The 26198-nt window shown below is 31.4% G+C and overlaps 1 protein-coding gene and 1 long non-coding RNA gene across 2 annotated transcripts; both read right to left on the bottom strand.

Annotated features, from left to right (window-relative positions):
- Positions 1–16920: 16920 nt before the first annotated feature.
- Positions 16921–18312, bottom strand: LOC107940239 (uncharacterized). The gene is made up of 4 exons (XR_001695397.2): positions 18086–18312; positions 17791–17962; positions 17371–17464; positions 16921–17245 (listed from the first exon to the last, which is right to left on the bottom strand). It is a non-coding gene; the product is annotated as an uncharacterized lncRNA (long non-coding RNA).
- Positions 18313–20056: 1744 nt separating this feature from the next.
- Positions 20057–25059, bottom strand: LOC107907750 (glucan endo-1,3-beta-glucosidase). Its single transcript, XM_041075179.1, has 3 exons — positions 24918–25059; positions 24397–24851; positions 20057–20752 (listed from the first exon to the last, which is right to left on the bottom strand). The coding sequence occupies exons 1-3, from the start codon at positions 24985–24987 to the stop codon at positions 20264–20266; spliced, it is 1014 nt and encodes a 337-aa protein (XP_040931113.1). The 5' UTR covers positions 24988–25059; the 3' UTR covers positions 20057–20263.
- Between the last annotated feature and the right edge of the window lie 1139 nt (positions 25060–26198).

Raw genomic sequence — 26198 nt, 5'->3', positions numbered from 1 at the left:
TTTTCTGCATTGACAACAATACTCATACCAATCGAGTTAATACTCAATCCCCAATTGAATGCTAATTCTAATCCTACGAAATAAAATAATGTAATCTAACAAAGTCTCTCAATCATTATGCACAAAAAATTCAATCCTTATTTCCACACCCAACAATTTTAAGTTTCTTTCTCAAATACTTTGGGAGTAATTATCTCTAAATTCTAATCCTATGAAATTCAATAATTTATTATAGATTTAAAAAAATAATTTATTTTAAATTTGAAAAGTAAATATTGTTGGAAAATTTGGTAAGTAAATATAGGGATAAATCTCAAAATTATACATGAACTATGGTTTAATGTGCAATTGTATACACGAACTTTGATTTTGTATAATTTTATACATGAAATCTTGATTTGATCCTATTCTTGTAAATTATTAACACAATTATTGATATAATATTTTTATATTACATATATAAATAATTATATTTATCCAATATAAAAATAAATTGATGTATTTTTTTGGGTGAATAGATAAAAAAAACCTAAAAGAGTTACATTAACATAAAACTAACTTCCCAAAGAAGAAGCCTCGAATACTTGTAGTCTTCTCTCCTTTCTTGTTCTAATTTAACGATTCCGTCCGCTTCCTTATTATATTCCCTAGGAATATGTTGAGTGGTCCAATATTCTATTCTGGATAAGAGTTGGTGAATCCTCCTAACCAATGCCAATTCTAAACCAGTAGAAGCTTGGTCTTGAATTGCGTTGATTTCCTCCATGCTATTTGTCTGAATTAAGAGGCAATCAAAATTTCGTTCCAAAAGAAGCTCTAAACTATCTTTAATACCCCATAACTCAACTTTAGTAACAGAACAAAACCTCAAATATCTATTAAAACCAATTATCCACCTTTCACTTCGATCCGACAAAACTCCTCATGCTGCAGCAAATCCTCTATCCACTTTGACCACACCATCTGTCCTTAAGTAGATCCAATCCCCATAAAAGGACGAAGGAGATATATTTGGTTACACATCAATCTTTGTTACATTTTTACAACATGAAACATACTATTTGACCCAACTGTAAGAGACTAACAATTTCACTTGCACTCCATGGAATACCTTGGAATATGAGAAGGTTACGATTTTCCCAAATAAGCCACGTAATGAGTCTAAAAAAGCATTTCCAATCGACACCTCCTACATATAACTGTTGAGAATTCTGTAAATTTGCCTTTAGCCACTCCATAAGTCCACCTGAATAAAACCAAGATATCTTATCTTTGGGAATTATGTGTTTCTAGATATTTCTAGCTGCCGGACAATCCCTTAAAACGTGTAGCACATCTTCATATTCATGACAACAAAACCCACAAGAACTATCATGACTCAAGCACCTTTTCACTCTTTCTACATTAGTAATAAGTCTTTGCCGAAAGGCAAGCTAGATGAAGTATCTAATCATCTGAGGACCTTGAAATTTCCATGGAAGTTACCAAACCGCCTCTTTTGGGTTCCAAGACTTTTTCCGAATCTTCCCATATGCACTATTGAGTGTGAAGATTCCTGTTGATGTACTACCCCATATGACTTTATTCGATCCAACTGTTGGACATGGAGGGGGAATCCTCACAAGCCTAAAAATGATCTATTTTGGAAGCCAAAGTCGGAAAAGATTCAGATTCCAATATCCTTCCTCAGTAACCATACCCTTAAGAAAGCAATCCGGCTCCAAGTTGGAGTGAGATGAAATATGATTGCAAAGAGGACCAACAGTAGGAATCCACGGGTCACTCTGACATTTAATACTGCTCCCATCTTTCACCGACTAAACTAAATTTTCCTAGATTAGAGGCCATACCTTTGATAAACCTCTTCGCAGAAGAGATGTATTTATTTCTTTAAATGTGTATGACTAAATCAAAATTAAAGTTTCAAGTATACATTTGAACCACAATTAGAGTTTCGCGTGTATGATTACTATAAAAATAGAATGTCGATAATGGAAAGAAAAGAGAGAAAAATAGAACACATACATTTTACGTGGAAACCCTTTTGAAAAAAACTACGACAGAGGAGAAGAAAATTCACTATGTCGAATTTGAATGAATACAAGAGGAGAGACGACTACGTCTATTTATAAGTTTTCACTTGTGCAATAAGGTTAGAACACCTTATTCTAATCAACATCAAATAGAGGAAGCATACTTCTATACGGATTTCACTTGTGCAGCCTGTACCGTAGATCCCCTATTTTGCCACTTGTATTTTTATTTAACAAGAATTTGGGTTACATATCTTTAACAATTACACCAAATTAAAGTTCATGTATACAATTATACATTATCTTTCCACTATTGCCTATTGCCTATATAAGGCTTAGAATTTCATCTTTTAAGGATCATACAACCTTAAAAAAAAGTTTTGCAATATTTTTAAAGAAAAGAAAAATGAAGCCATCAACCAAAACCATGGCTTTGTTGCTTCTGCTATTCCTTTATTTTTTTGGTAGTTATTTATCCACATTTTTTCTTATTTATTTTATAATTTTCAATATTTTTATAGATTTCAATATATGTAAGAAGTATAAACAATGGTTATTTTTGCAGATACCTTAAATAATGTGAATGCTAGGTCTTTGACTTGCAAGAGTAGCAAAGATTGCATAAATCAGTGCGGTTCCCCTGGTTGTCCACCACCTGCTTCATGCGTTTGTGTCTTCGGAAAGTGTGATTGTGCTCATGTAGAAGCTACCGTAGAATCTGTGTTTGGACCATTAAATGGTCATGTTTAAAGAACATATTGAATTTAGTATAAGTTGTAATTGAATTATTTGCTATAATATCACAATAAGAATAAATTATTATAATAAACAATATAATATATATTCTCTTTGAATTTTGTTTACAAAAAATTTCATTTGTTAATTTTTGTTGCTCAATTTTCTTTTAGAAAGCATGTATGGGTAACTAAATTTAAAAAAAAAGTGCATTCGTAATTAAATTAACAAATATTAAAAATATAATGCAGAAAATTATTTAACAACACCATATTTAACTTAGTTAATTATGTAAATCGTCGAGTGAATTTTAACTCAATTAGCATTGATAATATTTTCAACGGAGGATAATATAAATTTAAACGCGCTAAAACGCGCTTATCTTCTTATATTGTGAAGGAGTTAATGATAGTTTTGAATTTTATATAAAAAAAATTATGCAAACTAAATAAACGTTAATTAAATTTTAATTTCAGAGCTAATCATATTTTTACTTGATGATATATTTAAACTAGATTTATTTTCTAAACTAAATCATTCATATAAAGGTTGATTGATTAATTTTGGACGAATTTCGATTAACAATCAACTTAAAAAATGAAAATAGAATTTTTATTTCAAAAATGATTATTAATTATTTAAAAATAATTTTTTTTCCGAGAAATGTTCAAAGTCCATCACCCTTCATGTTCAACATGAAGAATTATACCAAGATTAATTTGATCGAAAATCTAGATACAAAATGGTTCAATTTAATTTGGCATTTGGAAATTGCTTGGTTTAATCCCTACTTTAAAATTGTACATTTAATTTAATCTTAAAACTAAACCAAAAATTCAATTTCAATTTCAATATCAATTCAATTTTATCAAAATTTGTTTTGACTTGAGGATATTTGATAAAAATAGGGAATTTTAAATTATCCTGATAACTCAAGTTTTGTTACGGTATTTCACTAGATAATTAAAGTTTCAAGTAGATGAGCTTCATCATAATTCCACAAATCAAGTCAGTTCAAATGGATTAAATGAGTCCCATTTGACTAATTGACCTCTAAAGGACAATTTGTGTGCATCCATCATGAGTTTTAATCCGTGGCTCTTGATATTCTCTCTCATCCATTCTTGTGACACTCTCATCGTGTCCTAAAGATGACACTAGTTTGACTCGCCTTAGAAGTTTTTCAATGCCTCGGCTATTTCACAACTAGTATCTCTATTGGGTTGTTTCGCCCCTTGAAACCTTTGTCTTGACTTATGTCACTGTCGTCGCCTAACTTGAATTTATTTCTCTCTTGTACATCTCGATCAAAATCGATACCTTATTAATTACGTGTTGTATCAAATTTTAGAAATACAAATTTAATTTATTTTGGAATTGGGTCTCGACCCGGCCCAACCCACGGACAACATGAAGAAATAAGATTTTCATTTTCTAAGTTCTCTCGTACTTCCTTTTCTTTTCTTTTCTTTTTTATATTATATTATACTACATTATGTGTACTAAAAATTGTGTAAATTTTATTAAAATTTTAACTTAATAAAAATGTTGAATAAAAAACACTTATCAAGTGTTGATTAGATAAAATTTTAAAATTTAATGGTGTTAAACTTATGTACTACTTTGTTTAACAAAAGCTAAAAATAAATACTTAATTATATATATATGTATATATATATCAGTACTACATTAAAAATTTATGCTAAACTCAGGTACTATTTGGTACATTAACCCAGGGGCGAAATGGGGGTTGGCAAGGTCCCGGCCCCTCTAAAATGGAAAAAATTTCATTTAATTATTTTAAAATCTTTAAAACTCTAAACTAGTAAAAGTAAAATTGTACTTTGCCCCTTAAAAAAATAAAATTTTGATTTAATCATTTAAAAAATTACATTATTATTGTAAAAATTACAATTTATTTTCGGCCTCTAAAAAATTTTTCTGACTTCACCCTGCATTAAGCATTTTGATTCCATTGATATTTTGGGGGATTGAATGCTAATCCTAATCCTATGAAATAAAATAATGTAATCCAATATAATCCAACAAAGTGTCTCAATCGTTATACACAAAAAAATCAATCCTTATTTTGACACTTAATAATTTTTTATTTTTTTTTTCAAATAGTCTTTTTTTTATACAATATCAATGATTACCCATACCTCTCCCTAACCCTTAAATAAGAGGATAATGCGTTTTAGCACACTTGAACCTATATCATCTTGCACTGACAACAATACAGATACTAACTGAGCTAAGACTCAATCGACCTGAAAAATAATTGTAACGGGCTATATTTGCCCGGACCCAACAAGCCCAAATCAAATACAAAACCCAACCTATCCTAACCCAAAACCACCCAAACAACAAAGCAATGCCCAATTTCAGCCTAACCCTAGCCCAATACATTTATTAGAAAATAAAACAAAAAAAAATCCTAAATTAACCTAAGCTGCTACCGCCTCTGCCCTCTGTCCCATCTCCCCATGCCAGTCGGCCACCTGCTCCACACTGCCCTAGTCTTGTCGCCCACTTGCACCTACAAAATTAAATGAAGAAAAGACAGAAAGTGATAAACAATATATGTAAATGGCTTTAAAAAGCCAAGCCAGGGACACTTTGTAGGGGTCGGTATTTTTTTTAATGAAAAGCACTCGATCTTTCTTAAAATCGAGAGCAAAATAGTGACTTTAACAACACTAAAGCAGGGGAATTGTCTCAAATCAGAGAACCAAATACCAAAAATCAAAACCAAAAAACCTAAGGTGACTTTTTTTCTTTTCTTTTCTTTCTATTTTTGAATCTAGTCCCTCACATATGTACACATATTAAAAGCCTATCAAAAAATACAAAAAGAAATTAAAAAAGAGGAACCTTTCGGTGGCCGGCGGTGACATACGACGGCCTGCTCGCCGGATTTTGGCTCCGACCAGAGGGCGAGAGAGAGGGAGTGAGAGAGTTTCTAAGATTTTTTTTTAAAATGATGGCAGAATGATTTTTTTTGTCAAAAATTAGCCTTTTATATTGTAAGCAAAACGACGTCGTTTCATTTAGGGGCTATAGTGCCCCAAACGGCGCCGTTTGGCATAGCTGACCCGCGACCCGACCCATTCGCCTCAGGATCCGCATTTTTTTTGGAAAAAGGAAAATTTACGCGCGTGGTTCTTCTTCCTTTTTATTACTTTGTAATCAATTCTTTTGATTTTTCAATTTTGCCCCCGAATTTGGCCTGAATTTTGGTTCGGTCCCTCTTGGTGCCGTGCGTTTTGGAAGGATGGGATATTGCCCATTTTGGTCCTCCATTGTTATCCGCGGGCCAAACTGGTCCTTTTCTTTGTATTTTTATTCCAAATTCGCCCCGAACTCCTATTTTAAGTTCAACTCAATCCTTTTAGTTATTTTTGCTATTTTGCCATTATTATTATTATTATTATTATTATTATTATTATTATTATTTCCACTACTTTCATTATTATTATCTATTGTCAGCATTATTATTATTATTACATTATTATATCATTAATTTTATATTATTACTATTATAATTATTATTATTATTACTTTTATCGTTATGTTGCTTTTTTTCTGTTACTATTATTATTATCATTATTACTATTATTTTTATTTTTATTACCATTACCTTTCTATTATTACTGCTACTATTATTTTTATTAACATATTATTATTATTTTTACTATGTTATTATTTCCCTTTTTTTTACATATTATTATTATTGTTATTAACATATATTATTATTATTAATGTATTGTCGTTCTCTATTACTATTATTGTAACACCCCCTACCCGTATCCGTCGCCGGAATAGAGTTGGAGGCATTATCGAGAAGCACGAAACACTTACAGATAATTTAAATACATTTTCATAACAATTTGTTTCGATTTCATACTATTTCATATTTAAGCTTTATTCACCAAAGTATTTAAGCTTTATTCACCAAAGTATTTGAAATATCATCTTTATGCAAATAGCACATATGAGGTACATAATTCCATAATTATGAATGAACACATTTATCAAACATAGTCCATGTTTTTATATATATATATCATAGTTTCATATTTCTATGTATCAATTACCATCACTTCCTCGTATTTCAGACAAATACGTGTAACAGTTCATAAATATGAAATTCATTAACTCTTCCTACCAGTCACGATTTAAATTGCCAAATCACTTATTGAGCCCAATTTCAATGTTCACTAAAATCTATCATATAAATTTGGATGTACGTATTCATCAATAAATTCCATTCTCATATTTCCACATACATTTACTTTCCACATTTATGAATTCAGATAGCATATACAATACATACCAATGTATTTCAAGTACGTTTTCATGATATTTCATTCAAACTAAGATTATTTCATACTAGAAGTTTTCTCATTAACTCATTTGGAATACCAATTCATACGGATAATACACTCAAGGCGTAGAAATATATAATCACAAATGAACTCATTCATCAACCAAGTTTTATGCTCATGTCTTATCAACTCGTATTTCCTTATGTCACATAATTCTATGTAATACTTACCAAACTTCTTCAAATTAGTGAACATCTTACGGAATTGAGTACTTCGTTTTCTCGATGCCATAGTTCAACTATGGTCTTACACATCTTCAGATAATGATGCCATATGTAATACCCCGAAAATTTTTATAGTAAAATATTATCCGTGATATAGTAAAATAAGGAAATAAAGTGACAAAAAGGAAAATTTTGAGTTATGTCAATATTGGGAAGTATATTATGACATATTGATTCAAGAAAGGATTAAATTGTAAAGTGAGAAAAGTCTTGTGGCCCAAGAGTAAATACTCAAAATTTGAAGGATTAAAGTGTAAATATGAAAAGTTGAAGGACTAATAGTGCAAATATTTTAAGGGTAGAATGATCTAGAAACCAAGGAAAATTGATGAATTAGGACCAAATTGAATAGGTGAAGAATTATGAGGGACTAAATTACAATTTTACCAAATTAAGTGATGACTCAAGATTGGAATTTTAAAAGATCACAAAGGGCAAAATGGTCAATTGAAAGAGAGAGAAATCTAGAGACAATGATGATGTTGGAGATATTTTAGATAAATTAAATAAATATTAGTTTATTAATACTTTAAATTGATTTTTAAATGATATTTTATTATTTTATTATTATTTTATTTAATATATATATGTAAGGAAAGAAAGGGGAGGATGATCACCATTCTCATGCAACTAACGTGAGAAGAAGAAGAAGAAAGAAAGTTTTCCTTTTCTTACAATTTAGTCCTTCCTCCAAAAATTCATTATTTTCACCTAAAAATTGGAAGAATTTCCATAGCCATCAAGAGAGAAAGATAGCGAGGAGATGACAGGGAGCAATAATATCAAGTTGGATTCAAGAAATAGAAGCTGGAGGAGAGAGAAAAATCAAGTTAAAGATTGAAGTCAATAAGAAAAGGTAAGTACATCAAGATTTCAATATGTTTTTAAGTTTGTTATTATTAACAAAGCATGGAAATAATGTTATAGTAGAGTTTTCTTACATAAGGTCCTATGTTCTTGATATGTTAGTGAAGAGAAAATAAGAGAAAGTGATGAGAAATGGTGTAGAAAAAGAAAATAAGGGTGTTATAACATGGTAATTAATATCTTGCACTAAAATAGTTATGGACAGCAGCAGTAGTCTAACTTTGAAAAATCACCAAAAATTGTAGAAATCTAATTATAGGATTAATAAAATATGAGATTAAAGCTTATTGAGTCTAGTTTCTTATAGAAGAAACAGGGTAAGTAATGGATTTTTAAATCATGAAATATAATGTATTTTGTGAGATAAGGTCAGAATGAATTCGGGTTCCCCTATTCTGACTTTGGAAAATCATCAAAAATTGGATAGATATAATTAGGGGATTAAATTTATATGTTTAGAATCTTGAATGAGTATATTTTCAATAGAAATAAACGTGAATACCATTCAAATTATGTACGAGGAGATAATTAATTTTTAGTAAAGAAGGGTTAGAACTGTCAGACAATAGAACAGGGGTAACTTTAAAGAATAAACTGTACTTATTGGCTAAACCAAAAATTCTGAAAATTTTATGGCAAGAATACATATGAGTCTAGTTTCAGGAAAAATTTTTGGATCTTAATTTTGAGCTATATATCTCCAGATATAAATAATTTAGTGACTATGACACAGATGAATAGCTTGAATATTCATAAAAGTAAATAAAAAAATATATAGATAACGTTACTTACAAGTGTGTTATATAAATTAAGGATGTGGAATGGAGAGGAGGAGGAGGAAAACATATATGAATATTCATTTAGCATGGCTAATTTGCATATTTTAGGCTCATGGACTAAATTGAATAAAAGTAAAACTTTATGGGCAATTTTGTAAAAATATCAGAAATGACCAAATTGCATGAAATGGATTATTTTATTATTTAAATTACAAATTTGAATAAAATTATTAATTTAGTTCAAGATAGGGGGAAAACATGTTTTAGGGATTAAATTGAAAATTGTTAAAATTATGGAAAATTCTGATATTTTATAGAATTCATTGACTGTTATCAATATGTATGAGAATAATAGCTGAAAATAAGGATTAAATTGCAAGAATTTTATTTTCCTGACCCTAAGGATGAAATCCTCATTAATTAAAAGTTTAGGGGCAAAATGGTAATTTTGCCTAGAGCATTAATTAAATGCATTAGAATATGAAATGAATGAAAATAATGATCAAATTTATTTATAAAGATCCGGACGACTCAAATATGAGACTTGATCGTGGAAAAGAAAAGATATCGGATTAATGAAATTATAAACACCAACAAGCAATGAGGTAAGTTGGTGTAACTTGAATTGTATTTTAAATACTTGAAATATGTGGTTATGTGATGAAAATATGATTTGAATGTTCAATTCATGATATTTGATGAAATATTGATAATAATCGATATAAATTGAAAATAAATCCCGGTTGAATGAAAGGAAAATTCGATGGATCTCTGAAAAGGAATTGACGGTAAAAAGGATCTAGCCCGGACGGGTGATCCTATTCTGATATAGCCCTCCCGAAGAATACGTGTAAAATGGATTTAGCCTGGATGGGTAATCCAAATTAGGGTCTGAATTTAGCCTGGACTGGTAATTCAGATCCAAGCTCATTAGAGCAATTGTCGTTGCAGGGAATTTAGCCTGGACTGGTAATCCCACTGTAAGGATGAGGTTCGCGAGAGTGTGCTCTCTGAAATGAAATGTGTAAGACCATGGTTGAAAGATACCATGGCAGCCTGATATGAAATGTGTAAGACCATGGTTGAAAGACACCATGGCAACCTGATATGAAATGTGTAAGACCATGGTTGAAAGACACCATGGCAACCTGATATGAAATGTGTAAGACCATGGTTGAAAGATACCATGGCAACATGACAGAAAATGAGTAAGACCATAGTTGAAAGACACTATGGCATCGTGTCAAAGATAAATAAGGCCGTGGATGAGAGACGCTATGACATCTGTTGAACAATTGATATTCAGGTAATATGTGTCAGATGACGAATGATTATATGAAATAATTATTAAGATAGATAAACGAAATAAGTATAAGTACATGGAATATAATTTATGTTAAGTTTGATATAAGCTATTACCGGAATAAATATACATAAAATATGTGGAAATGATGGAGCATGAAATATTGATATAATGAAATGAATGATATATGCTTATGAAGAAACGGTAAGAGAATGATATGTTTCATGACATGTATATATATGATTATCTTTGATATGTTGATACAAGGAAATTATGTAAGTAAAGACAATTATTAAACTCAAGTGTGACATGTCGAGAAAATAAGTATATCAATGTTGAATTTATATGAAATATGTGCAAGTATACTAACAATGATGTGGCTTGACGCTTAGACAAAGGTCAAGCTATTGATTGAATGGTAACATGTTTAATTATAAGAAGCATTGAAATGGTAAGTACTTAGATGAAAATAAAATTTAAGATTTTGTGAAATTTTTTATGATCCCGATTTAATTCCGGTTGGTTTTTAATGTATGTTTGGGGCTTCGAGGGCCCAATAAAGAGACGTTATGATTATTTTCAAAATATGAATAATAAATGACTCAGAATTATCTGAAAATGTTCAGTAAACTCCGGTAATGCCTCGTACCTATTCCGGCAATGAATACGGGTAGGGGTGTTACACCATAGCCCAGCTATGGTCTTACACATATTCATATATCGATGCCATAGCCCAGCTATGGTCTTACACGTAATCACATATCACATATTGATGCCATAGCCCAGCTATGGTCTTACACGAATCACATATCTCACTGATGCCATATCCCAAATATGGTCTTATACGGAAATCACTTGTCACTTGTAGCCGAAGCTACCACTATTCACTGATCAGGTAGCCAGAGCTACCATTTTTCACTGATCAGGTAGCCGGAGCTTCCACTTTTCACTGATCACGTAGCTGGAGCTACCACTTTTCACTGATCAGGTAGCAGAAGCTACCACTTTTCACTGATCAGGTAGTCGAGGCTACCACTTTTCACTTGTTATTTGTCATTGATCAGATAAGTGTAACCGAAGCTATCACTTATCACTTTCATTTGTCCTTGATCAGATAAGTGTAGCCGAAGCTATCACTTATCACTTGTTGCCATGGTCCAACCATGGTCTTTTCCTTCAATTCATCTTGTCACTGAACTGAAATGCTCAATTTGATTATTTATTCAATTTTCATGATTTTACATTATTCACGATTTTATCATCAATACATATGAAATAACACATTATGAAATTCATAAAATTAACAAATGATCACTAAAATTTAGCCATATAAACTCAGAAGTTCGATTTTTGTATTATAACGATAATCATAATTTCATAATAAATATTCCAAATAAGTCATTATATTATTTCTAATTCAACACTTATCGATTATAATCGAGCATGTGATCAATTTATACGCAAGTCATTCATATATATATGCATATTTTTTCTCCTCGTCCTCTCCATCCACATCCTTAGTATAAATAACACACTTGTGAGTAACCTTATCCATAATTTTCACTAATTACTTATGTGAATATTCAAGATATCCAACTGTGTCATAGTCACTAAATTATTTATATCTGAAGCTACGGAACTCCAAATTAAGGTCCGCTAATTTTCCCTAAAACTAGACTCACATATATTCTTACCATAAAAATTTCATAATTTTTGGTTGGGCCAGTTAATACAGTTTATTCATTGAAGTCCCCCCTGTTCTGCTGTCTGACAGTTCCGACCCTTCTTTACTAAAAATTAATTATCTCCTTGTACAGGATTCGAATGATGTTTCCATTTATTTCTCTTGAAAATAGACTCATTCAGGATTCTAAACATATAAATTTAAGCCCATAATTATTTTTATCCAAATTTTGATGATTTTACAAAGTCAGAACAGGGGAACCCGAAATCATTCTGACCTTGTCTCACAAAATTTATCATATCTCATGATTTACAATTCCATTGTTTACATAATTTCTTCTGTAAGAAATTAGACTCAATAAGCTTTAATTTCATATTTTATTCATCCTCTAATTCCATTTCTAAAATTTTTGGTGATTTTTCAAAGTTAGACTACTGCTGCTGTCCAAAACAGTTTTAGTGCAAAATGTTGATTTCCATTTTGCCCCAAATTTCACAATTCATACAATTCAGTCCTTGCTCAATTAACCCCTCAATTAAGATTATTTTATCAATTAATACTTTTCCTAGACATTATAAGTTATTTCATAACTATTGAAATTCATAATTTCCACATAAAACTCTAACTTCAAACTCTTTTACAATTAGGTCCCAAACATTCACTTTCTATTCAATTCTTTCAAAAAAATCAGCATATAAACAATTTTAAGCTCTAATTCCATGCCAAATCATCATATACTTCCAGCACATATTCATAGAAACTTTCAATTTCTTTCATAGAATCAAAAACTAATGAATTCAACAGTGGACCTAGTTGTAAAAGTCATAAAAACACAAAAATTTCAAGAAATAATCAAGAATTGAACTTACTTGAAGTAAAAATATGAAAAACCAGCTTAATATAACTCTTCCATGGCGTTTTTTCTGATGAGAATGCAGAAAAATAAAGAGAAATCTAGATAATTCCACTTTAGTCCTAGCTTTATTAAGTAAATTTTGCAATTTTACCCTTAATTCTCCTTATTTTCTTGCTGATTTCATGCTCTTGCCGTCCAGCCCAAATAGACCTTGGGTCTATTTTCATTTTAAACCCTCTTTCTTTTATCATTTAAGCTATTTAATCATTTCCCACAATTTTGCATTTGATACAATTTAGTCCTTTTTGTTCAATTAACTATCAGAACTTTAAAATTTCTTGACGAAACTTTAATACTAACTTATTAACACTCCATAAATATTTATAAAAATATTTATGGCTCGATTTAAAATTTCCGAGGTCTCGATACCTTGTTTTTGATTCTAATTATTTTAGTATTTATTTTTAGTACACTATTCACTATTTCAAAATTTTTCCTAACTTCACATTTAACTTATACTCACTAAATTAATAATATTTCCTACTCATTTGTCGGATTTAGTGATCTCGAATCACTGTTCCGACACCACTAAAAATTAGGTTGTTACAATTATTATTACCATATCATTATTAAGGTATCATTTTCAGTATTCTAGTATCATTTTCATTATTCTTTTGTTTTATTATTATTATTCTTCTTATCATTTTTTTGTCTGTTCTATTTAATCTTTTTTTTATTATTCTCTCATTTATGTGCTTAGCTTTTTATTATTTGTTATTCGAGCCTTTTTTTATCTCATCAAATAATTTTGTTTATTCACTTATTGTTTTTATTAACCCATTATTTATTGTATTGATTATTTTACACTTGTCATCGTTATTTATGTTATTACGTTTACTATGTTCTTTGTTGCACATATTAGCATTATAATTTGTTTTCTCATTTTACCATAAAGTCATAATTACATTAGTCTTTTACTCGACACATACAATTGTGTTTTCTAAAATAAAGCGATATTCCGTGTTTGGAAATTCAATAAATCGTGTCCTAACTTACTGGGTTTCGATTTTTCTCATTTAACCTAAATTACGAAATATTCTTTTAAAATCGCAACACGAGTTTTGAATAAAATGCTTATTCTCGGAGATACGCGGTGTTGTGTCCTAACTTACTGGATATGATATCTTGATACCTCGAGATAAGATTTTTGCAAACAAAGGCAATATTCGATACTTAGAAATTTATGATATTGTGCCCTAACTTACTGGGTTTCGATTCTTCTCGTTTACTCTCAATATCGAATACCCTTTTAATAGGTTAAAATACACAAATTTTAAATAAAAGGCAAGCTCGTTCTCGAAAATTCAAGATGTTGTGTCCTAACTTACTGGATGAGACATTTTATTATTTCGAGACGAGAATGTCTTTAACATTCAAGTGTTTCTACAAAAAGAGGGATTGTATTTTAAAGTCTTTCAAGTTTTCAAAGTTTCAACACTAAGACACTAATTAATCAACTAGGTACCAATTTTTGAGCATCACGAGGATGCTAATCCTTCCTCGTACGTAACCGACTCCCGAACTCATTTTCTGATTCTCGTAGACCAAAAATTATCGTTTTAGTAAATCTTAACTTTTATTAAAATGATTAATTTAAGGTGACCTGATCACACTTCATCAAAAAGGATTGGTGGCGACTCCCATTGTTTGTTTTTATTTTCAAAACCAAAGTCGACCCCGTTTTTCTTAAAATGGTTTCGACAATAATTATTATTGAAAAAAAAAGAACTTGGTAAGTAAATATAAAATGGAATGACATTATGATGGTAAGTATAAAATTATTCAACGTATTTTTTTAATTTTGGAAAGTAAATATTATTGGGAAGAATTTTAGGTAAGTAAATATAAAATAGAATCACATTTTGGTAAGTATAAAATTATTCAAAAAAATGAGATTATGGCTAATTTCTTTCCTAAACTTTCTCTTCACTATTGCCTATATAAACCTTAGGATTTCAATTTTAAAGATCATAAAACCTAAAAGAAAGCTTTTATAATTTTGTTAGAGGAGAAACAAAAAATGAAGCCATCAACCACGACTATAGTTTTGTTGCTCCTCCTCTTCGTTTCTACTCTTTGTATGTATTTATCCACACACTTTTTCTTATTTAACTTTTAGTAATTTATTTTTTTAAAATAAGATTTTTGGTATCTAAATTTACCATGAAGCACTAAGAATTAAATTATTATTTATAAGAATTTTAATATATTTTTGCAGGTACTTTAAATAATGTGAATGCTAGGTCTTTGATTTGCAAGAGTAGTAAAGATTCACTACACCAAAACAGGCTTTTAGCGGCGCTTCTCCCACAAACGCCGCTAAAGACCAAGAACTTTAGCGGCGCTTCTACCACAAACGCTGCTAAAGATCAAGACCTTTAGCGGCGCTTCTCTCACAAATGCCGCTAAAGACCAAGACCTTTAGCGGCGCTTTTCCCACAAACGCTGCTAAAGACTATGACCTTTAGCGACGTTTTTGCAAAAAACGCCGCTAAAAATATAACCTTTTAAAAAAGTTATTTTAATTAAATAATATTTATTTTTATGATAAATATTATATTATGTTTTATTTTTTAAATTTGAACTTTAAATATAGATAAATAAAAAATATTATTTAAATTAATTTTTTTATGAAAATTTTAACTTTAAAACTAAATATAAAAATTAATGAATTTAATTTTAGAATTTAAAATAATAAATTAAATAACACAATTTAAATTCAAAAGTTAGAACTCAAGTTGTCGTTAATATTAAAGCAAAAATAAAAATTTGGAATCAAAACTAAAATAAATAATACATATGAGAAACAGACTGACTAGTTGAACCTGCCTATGGCTATACACATCGCAAGAGAATTGAGTTGAAGCTTTATCAGCAACATCTTTAGTTCAGAAACTTTCAACAAGAAACTTTCAACAAGAAACACATTGTATCCAGTTCAGAAACTGGATATGTTAGTAACTATCCTTAGTAAAAACCAGAATGCACATTAAAATGTGAACAAATTCATCAACGCTTACCCTTGAATCATTTTTTTCTTTTTACACTAATTCATGCTGTATATGTAATTTTACAGTAACAAGAACACATAAATAAATCAAGAAAAAAAATTATGTATAAGAAATTTGTTTGTTATCATGTCATGACATGCTTCTGTTGAACTTCAGATTTCAGGAGTTATATTACCCCAAGGTGATTTCTATTACTGGTCTATACTTCGACAGACACTCTACTTACCATTGCATGCTGTAGCAATGTAATTTACTTTTTTTATTCCAAATATTATGAACACAATTAATCAGTAGAGTTTATTTCCTCAATTATCAATATTTTAAAGTAATAAATATAAAATTTCCTGAAATATTATTAAGAAAATATATAGCATTAGCAGCACCAATTTTGAGATTTATTCCTTCAGTACCATCCTGTAATTGAATAAATTTGTATTAATAAATAAACCAACCCTTCTAAACTCCTTGCTTTTCAAGTAATAAACATCAATATATACATGGATGCCCAATTTGTATTTCACGAAATACAGGGACTCCACCCCTTTCAATGGATTACCTTCAAATTTTTTATAATTTTATAATTTAACTTTAATGTATTTTTTATATTTATATATTTTTACAAATCTAAATATATTTTTTTACATATTTTTACTATACAGACCAGCACATACCTGCAATGCAAATAAGGGACAAACTAACTTTTTCCTTCTATACAAAAAACACAAAAAAATCATAGAAAAAAATAAGAAGAAAGAGCCATTCGAAGGCCTAAAAAACTGTCCATGCGAAGGCCTATGGGTATCATCCATATGAACGTCACAAACTCGCTTAGAAGATTCAGAAATAATGGCAAAACTATTCAGAAATGCCTGGTTATATCCTCTGAGCAGAATAAAGTATCCCAACCGATTTAGCAAAAACTAATCATCATGGAGCATTCAATTCACAGAATTTAACTCATATATTTTAACCCAACAATCTAATCAAAATTATTGTGGAAAATTCATTCAAAGTAAAACATAGGAGCAATGCAAATGTTTCCAAACTTTTTTTGAATAAGAGTAAATGAATTGAGAAAGCTTAGAACTTCTATATTGGAAGACGTGTATTTTAGGTGGACTTAAAAGGAGCTTTTAATTACAATGCTAGACAATATTATTAAATTTTGTCTAAGAGAGTAAGAGAACTACCGTTTTTGAAGAAACAAGAGGAATTCTTGATGACTTATCTTCTAGTTAAGGTTGACACTTAATCTGACAATCCCTTATAGATGGACATCAGATTCACATTATGGCTGTAAATTATCTGCACATAAATTGAAGACCATGGTCTCATTACCTTGTTAGCACACCAAGAAAACACCACCAATGAACCAAGTTCAATAAATAAAGAATCATTAATCTTCCAGTTCATAGCTAAAAAATACTTACAGAGCAATCTTCACCGCACCAATCTCAGCCACATTGGCATCATTTGCTGCTACTGAACCCGAAAACAATGCTCAAAATATGTTGAGGTGCCTTCCTGTTTGTCATTTTAATATCCTACTATGTAAATAAAAATCCAATATATTAAGATACAGGAAAATGATGGTACTACTATTAAGTCCCATTTGAATGATATCTCCATTTCTATTCATTCGAGTTTACAATCATATTCAAACATGTCATATATATGATTTTATTTACTTCATATATCAATCAAACAGTTAAAACAAAACAACAGGAACCCAATTTCCACCTCTAGAAAAACGATAAATTAAGCTTTAAAAACCCACAAAATATTTTCTAATAACAATCCCCAACGAAACATAAAGCTAAAAATTAAAAAAAAAAGCCCAAAAACTTTACTGCAAATTTTGATGGGTGCTTCGAGTTCAAGCAAACTTGTTTCACTGGCCTGGCTGACCGAACTTCCGTCAGCCGTCTGATTATATCGTCTACTACTGCTGGGTCCATCCCTTGCGCCGTCGTCGCTGCCATTAAATCGTCCTCCTTCAACGGCCTTTGATTAAACGAAACCCTGAAAAATTGAAACAGAACAAGATAAACGACCCCTTTTTGTTAGGGAGAGAAAGAGATTGGGGAAAATGGTAATAATCTTTTTTAGAGAAATTAAATATAAATTTATTTAACTTTGGAGAACCTTGCAATATCCAGTTTCTAATCGAATCATATGCAGCTAACTTTGGAGAGCTTTGGAGGCGGAAAGGAGACGGAAAGGATCGAAGAACTTTGGAGAGAGGGAGAAAGAATATCCGAGAAAAAGAAAGAAAGGAGAAAGAAATGAGTTTGAAAAGGGTGAAGGAGCGAAATCCTCACAGACCGCGAAGAAGAGGGGAAAAAATTAAGGGTTTCAGTGGGGGAAAATTTGGATAAAAAGGCGCGTTTTTTTTAAATAAAATAATTTTTTGTGGCGTTTTTTATAAAAACGCCACTAAAAATTAAAGCTTTAATCCATAGTTCTGGCGTTTTTTACAAAAAAAAATGCCACAAAATCTTTAATTTATTTCATTTCTAAAATATAAGAATTATATAAAATTATAAATTTTAGGTTTTTTTGTCTTTTTTGTTTGTATTTTTATTTCATTTCTTAGAATTTTGGTCCTATATATCCAAAATAATTAATTATACGTACCTAAATATATATCCATCCATATATATATCAATACTTTTCTTAACTTATTTATTAATTCTATTTAAACTAATATTTAAATATATCAAATGATTTAGATTAAATTTTTAAAATATATTTTTAAAAAAACTAATTAATCTAAACCCAAAACCTTGATTCGACCCTAAAATTCCTAAATCTTAAATCCCTAACTCTTAACCCTAACCCCTCTTTTACAATTATATAAGAACTTAATTAAAATATAAATTAAAAATACTAATTAATCTAAATCTTAAACCCTAGCCCAACCCCAAATCTCTAAACCCTAAATCACTAACTCTTAACATCTAATCCCAAACCCCAAACCCCAAACCCCAAACCCTTAACTACTAACCCATAAACCTTATTTAATATATAAATTAAAAAACACTAATTAATCTAAACCCTAAACCTTATCCCAAGTCCCTAACCCTTAACCCCTAAACCTTGTTTAATATAGATTAAAACATACTAATTAACCTAAACCCTAAGCCTTAACCTGACACTAAATCCATAAACCCTAAATATATCCCTAACTCTTAATCTCTAACCCCTAACCCCTAAAACACAACCCTTAAACTAGAATCCCTAATCCATAATCCATAATCCCTAATTCCATAATCTATAAACCTTAAAATTGTAACTCCTAAACCGGCCTTAAATCATAAATTAACACTATACCCTAAACTATAATGATAATTAATTAAATATTTTAAAATTAATACTATCGTATCTTTTGCAATTATATATGAAATTATTTAATATATAAATTAAAAATCAATCAGTCATGCACCCAAAAAATTTTAAAATTATTTTAAATAATAGTATTTTAATTTTTCTATTTTAACAAATATTTTTCTATGTTTTTTATTTTAAATTATTTTTACGTGTCATTATTTCAAATTTATCAAATTTTAACAAATATTCAATTAAAAATAAATTGAATTTTAATTAATATAATTAAACAAATTAAATAGTAAATAGACAGATAAAATGTTTTTGTGGCGCTTTTTTAAAAATGACGCTAAAGCTCTGAGCATTAGCGTCGCTTTTTTAAAAACGGCGCTAAAGCCCTAGAGGGTAAAAAAACGATGCCGTTGGGTTTAGATCTTTAGCGGCGTTTTTTATTTAAATGCCACTAAAAATGCCGCTAAAAGTCTGTTTTGGTGTAGTGATTGCATAAACCAGTGTGGTTCTCCCGGTTGTCCAGCTCCTGCTACATGTACTTGTGTCTCTGGAAAGTGTGACTGCGCCCATGTAGAAATTGCTGTAGAATCCGTATTTGGACCGTTAAACGGTTATACTTAAAGAACATATCGAAATTATTATAAATTATAATTAAATTATCTACTAAAATGCCACAATAAGAATAAGTTATTATAATTATAAATAATATTTATATTGTATTCTCTTGCCAATTTTTCTTTTTGTTTCATTTGTTAATTAACAACAATAAAAATATCATGAAAAAAATGCAAATTAACATTAATAAATTTTATTTTAATATTAGGGATTGAGCTCATCTTATTTAAACGAGGATTTGCAAAGACTGCTTGTTCTAACCCTTATCCCTTTTCACAGACTTTATTCTTTGAGCTATGATGTAATTAAAAAGCATTAAATTATTAAATACAAAATCAAATTACCATAATTTTGAAAGCAATATTGAAATCACCAAAAAGGATAGACAGGTCGCATGCTGGGGTAGAAGAATCCAAAGTTCTGCTCAACTACATTTCCCTTCAAGTCTTCATTGAACATCTCAAAGAAAAATGTGGGCATTATATAGTCAGGCCTTCTTGGTGTCCCGTTCTGCATCACATGATTCAGCAGGTTACGGTTGTAAGTTTGAGCATTGGCCACACTCGTGTAGGGCTCATTTCCGGCTGTTGGCCATCCGGTCTCGGCTACAGCGACTTTCACGTTGCCAAAGTTGATCTTTTCAAGTGCAGCATTGAAAGCATCAACCATGGCATCAAAGAGGTTGAAATATTGGAAGCTTCCATCGACCACCACAGGCGCAGTAGAAGTGAACATGGCGTATTGGGCAGAAATATGAGAAGGATCCGATGAGTAGGCAAAGTAAGGGTATACATTGATCAAAATGGGTGTATCCTGTTGAGCCAGGATCGCAGCAATACCGGTTATAGTCTCCGTTATATTGTTGCGGAAGCGACGATAATATTAATAACAATATTATCAGAAATATTTAGATAATTATAATGCCAACAATTATACTAAGAAAATTCCCAGTTAAATTGGAGGGGTCACAAATGGTCCCGCTTAAAACCCAACAACTAGACAGAACTCACTTAGATATTTATAGCAATAATAACTAAATAAATATAACCAACATAAAGCTATTAAATATAAGCAAACAAATAAGAAATAAAATACCAGAGATTTAACGAGGTTCGGCCAATTTAGCTTACGTCCTCGGACACTACCAAATCAATATTTCTTCTAGAAATATTACAAAGGAGAAGATTTTGGGATGATACAACCAAAGGGGGAGGGGTTCTATATATAACAAACCAAACCCCCTCCATTTCTATCTTTTCCTAATGTGGGATATTGCCAATATTCAACAAATCTCCACCTTGGCGATATTCCACATCTTCGAACATCTTCTCATAACACAAACTTCAATAGTGTCTTCAAATTTGCAACCAATCGCCTTCTTCCCTTTTGGTAGTTGTGCCAGCTTCCACGTCTTGTTTTTTCTCTAGAGATTGCATTTCCTCTTCCATTGCACCTAACCATCTATTATTCTCTAAACTCTGAATGGCTTCGGTGTAAGTGGATGGAATATTATCAACAACTGGAAGTGCATAAGCTACCATGTCAGTGAAACGAGCTGGTTTCTGAATTTCTCGTCTCTGCCTTCTGACTGCAATTGGCTCTGATTGCTGTTGAGGTTCTTGGGTAGAAACCTCTTCCTCATCTGACTCTGCATCTGCCAATGAAGAATCACTAGTGGTACCTTCTGCTGGAATTACCACACTCTGCTCAAACTCCACCTGCTGCGGAGTACACTCCACCTGCTGCGAAGTACTACTCACTCCTTCTGGATTTACCTTATTCAACATGGCAGATTCATGAAAGGTAACATCCCTACTGATTATCGTCTTCTTTGCCTCTAGACACCACAAACGATATCCCTTAACACCAGCATTGAAGCCCATGAATAGAGCCTTCTTTGCTCTTGGATCTAACTTTGATTCTTTCACATGATAATATGCAATAGAACCAAAAATGCGCAAGGTGTCATAATCAGTAGCAGGTTTTCCATACCATTTCTCCAAAGGAGTCTTGCCATTTATAGCAGATGATGGCAAATGATTGATGAGATGTTGAGCGTACGTCACAGCCTCAGTCCAAAACTTTCTATCTAATCCAGCATTAGATAACATACATCGAACTTTCTCCACAAGCGTTCGATTCATACGCTCTGCCACCCCATTCTGTTGCAGTGTTCCACCTACGGTGAAGTGCCTTACTATGCCACAATCTTGGCATATCTTCAGGAAAGGATCGCTTTTATATTCTCCACCGTTGTCTGATCGGAGAACCTTAATCTTCCTTCCTGTCTGATTTTCAACTTTAGTTTTCCACTTAAGGAAAACTTCAAGCACCTCATCTTTGTTCTTCATAGGGAACACCCAAACTCGTCTGGAAAAATCATCAATAAAGGTGACAAAATAACGTCTTCCTCCAAGTGATGGAGTCTTGGACGGTCCCCATACATCAGAATGCACATAATCCAGAATACCTTTAGTATTGTGAATCCCAGTGCCAAATTTCACCCTTCGTTGTTTTCCCAGAACACAATGCTCGCAAAATTCAAGTTTGCAAGTCTTTGTACCTTTCAATAATCCTTGCTTGGCTAGAGTTTGCAAGGATTTTTCACCAGCATGGCCCAAACGCATATGCCACAGCTGTGTTGCCTCAGCGTCCTTCTTGGTACTCGTAATTGCTGCTGCTGTTGTCCCGACCACTGTACTACCTTGGTAGTAATATAGATTGTTCTTTCTTATGCCTTTCAACATCACCAATGCTCCTGAAGTTGCTTTAAGAACTCCATCTCGTATTGTCACAACTAGGCCTTTAGATTCTAACGACCCCAAAGAGATGAGATTCTTCTTCAACTTTGGGACATATCGTACATCCCGCAAAATTCTAGTAGATCCATCATGACTCCTCAGTTTAATTGAACCTATCCCGGCTATTTTACATGTGTTATCATTACCCATGTAAACAACCCCTTCATCTAGTTTTTGAAATTCAAAGAACCATTCCCGAATGGGACACATATGATAGGAACAACCAGAATCCATGATCCACTCATCTGCATATAATGTTGAAGATGTCATACTAAGAGAAAAGTCTGACTCTGCTTCACTATTGCATTCTGCAACATTTGCATCTTGCGGAGTCTTCCCTTTTTTCTTCAATTTTGGACAATCTTTCTTCCAATGTCCTTTTTCTTTGCAAAAAGAACATTCATCTTTGGCAACAGCTCGACCTTTGGACTTTCTTCTCTTCCCCTTAGACTGACTTTGCTGACGACCTCTTGTTACCAATGCTTCCACTGCTGCTTCACCTGAACCTTTCAACTTATCCTTTCGGCGTAGTTCATAGCTATACAATGCAGCAGTTACTTCATTGAAAGTTACTTCCGATTTTCCATGAAGTAGAGTAGTTTCAAGGTACTCAAACTCCTCAGGAAGCGATCCCAACAACATTAACGCCAAGTCTTCGTCTTCAAAAGTCACATCCAAATTCAACAAATCAGCCACCAGCTGATTAAAATTGGTAATGTGCTCGTTCATCGTGGTACCAGGAACATAACTGAAACGAAACAGTCTTTTCTTCATATGTAACTTATTTTGACTGTTCTTCTTCAGAAATTTCTCCTCCAATGCTTTCCACAATTTACTTGCAGAAGTCTCTTTACTGAATGTATACTTCTGCTCTCTGGAAAGACATGATCGAATTGTACCACATGCCAATCGGTTGATGGTCTTCCATTCTTTATCATCAACCCCTTCTGGTTTTTCTTCCTCAATGGCAATATCTAGACCCTGTTGAAAGAGGGCATCTAGAAGCTCACTTTGCCACATGCCGAAATGACCTGTTCCATCAAAAATTTCCACTACAAATCTCGTATTTGCAGTTCCAATCCTCGGCAAAATGTACGAAGTGGAAGTTGTTGATATGGATGGTTTTTCTTCTGTCATTTTTGCCATAGCTTCTACTTAATAGCCACCAAATGCAGAATACCCACAAGCTTTAGGAAATGTTTCTGATGTGTAAGATCAGACTAAGCTGCAAACACAGAGCATACTACAAAACCTTGGCTCTGATACCAATTGTTGCGGAAGCGACGATAATATTAATAACAATATTATCAGAAATATTTAGATAATTATAATGCCAACAATTATACTAAGAAAATTCCCAGTTAAATTGGAGGGGTCACAAATGGTCCCGCTTAAAACCCAACAACTAGACAGAACTCACTTAGATATTTATAGCAATAATAACTAAATAAATATAACCAACATAAAGCTATTAAATATAAGCAAACAAATAAGAAATAAAATACCAGAGATTTAACGAGGTTCGGCCAATTTAGCTTACGTCCTCGGACACTACCAAATCAATATTTCTTCTAGAAATATTACAAAGGAGAAGATTTTGGGATGATACAACCAAAGGGGGAGGGGTTCTATATATAACAAACCAAACCCCCTCCATTTCTATCTTTTCCTAATGTGGGATATTGCCAATATTCAACATATATCACTTCCGAAAGCACCAGCAGATGGAGGATACGAGGTTGCGAGGGCAGTTCCAGGCAGTACGGTTGTGACCTTAGCCAAGGTTATCCCGGCCGAGGCAAGTGCATTTCGGATGTTGTTCATGGCAGCAGGGACATTTGAGCCTAATGGTCCTGGAATAACTTCGTTGCCTATGGTGATCCATCTGAATAAAATATCGTCCGCGTATGGGACGATGTTAGTGTTAACCCAATCATTGGCTGCATCTTGGCTCGTTGCGAAGCTCGCTATGTCCTCATTTCTCGGACCGATCGTCACTGATATTCCCGATCCTCTTAATGCTTCGAGCACTTCAGGGTACGGCTGATAGATCCTAATATTATCAATTTGACATCTTTTGTAAAGATTAATTACTTCATTTGGAGATGGAAGATTATCTCCATTTAATCCATAGCAAACACCAATATCTCGACCATCTGCAACATTAACACATCAATAAAAGATAAAATGGACTGAAAAGTGAAGATTGAGAAAGGGTTTACCTGCTAGAGATAGCAATGGAGTTAATAGCAGCAATGTTGAGACAAACAATTGGGCAAGCTTTGGAACCATTTTCCCAATTTCCTTTTTCTTGTTTTACAGTTGATTTTTTCTAAGATATTTGACTAGGAAATTTTAATTTAGTGGCGGTCTTTACTATGTTGGTATCACTATATTTATATATCCATTTTTATAAATAAATGGAAATTACCTTAAAAATTAATTGAATAAATGGAAAATTTGTATTTTATTTCACAAAAAGGATCCCAAAATCCAAATTGGCCTCCAACCTTATTATTTAAATAAATTAATGAGCATAAAATCTAACAACTTCCAAAGAAATATATCTATTAAGCCCACTAATATGACACTTATTATATATTCCCTTCCCACCATGCTGTTTATATGGCAAGTTATCTGTTCAAGTTCAAAAGTTTATTTGAAATTTAGGAAGGTTCAAAAATGGGTTTATGTAAAAAATTTAAGTTTGTTTAAAATTTGGGTCAGTCTTGAGTTTGAATATTCAATGCCTAAGCTCGGCCTGACTCGACCCATTTTTAAGTTAGTAATGTTTTATATTAGGGGTAAATCTCAAAATTATACATGAACTTTGATTTAATGTGTAATTGTGCATATGAATTTTAATTTAGTGCAATTATACATGTAAAACTCTAATTTTGGTTCAAACATATACTTGAAATTTTAATTTTGATTTAATCTTACACATTTAAAGAAATAAATACATCAATTTATTTTTAGATTGGATAAATTAATTATTTGTGTATGTAATATATAAACATAAAATAATGTTATATCAATAATTGTATTCATAATTTACAAGAATTGGATCAAATCAAAATTTCATGTATATAATTGTACATTAAACCATAGTTCATGTATAGTTTTGAGATGTATCCTTTTCTGTTATTTTATTTTTATATATTATGTAATTTATAACACATAAAAATTAAATCTATAGTAGTATATAAGGAATAAAATTGTTAAGGTGAACTATATATAAAATTTTAATAAATAAAAATATATAAAATTATTAATTTTAAAAATAATGTAGACGAACCTAAAATGGACTTAAGTTAATCATTTACAAACATGGATTGGCTTAGGCAAATTTTAGGCCCATATTTTGATCGGATCCAGCTTGAGCAATCATATAATATGTTAATATCATGTATAGACCCATTCCGATCCGACTCATGAACATCTCTAATCCCAACTGATGGGAAGGGCAAGTCGAACTAGTGTCATTTTTAAGACAAGACGAG

Source organism: Gossypium hirsutum, chromosome A08, assembly GCF_007990345.1.
Source record: "Gossypium hirsutum isolate 1008001.06 chromosome A08, Gossypium_hirsutum_v2.1, whole genome shotgun sequence".
Taxonomy (NCBI): Eukaryota; Viridiplantae; Streptophyta; class Magnoliopsida; order Malvales; family Malvaceae; genus Gossypium; species Gossypium hirsutum.
This window is presented reverse-complemented; position numbering and strand designations above follow the sequence as displayed.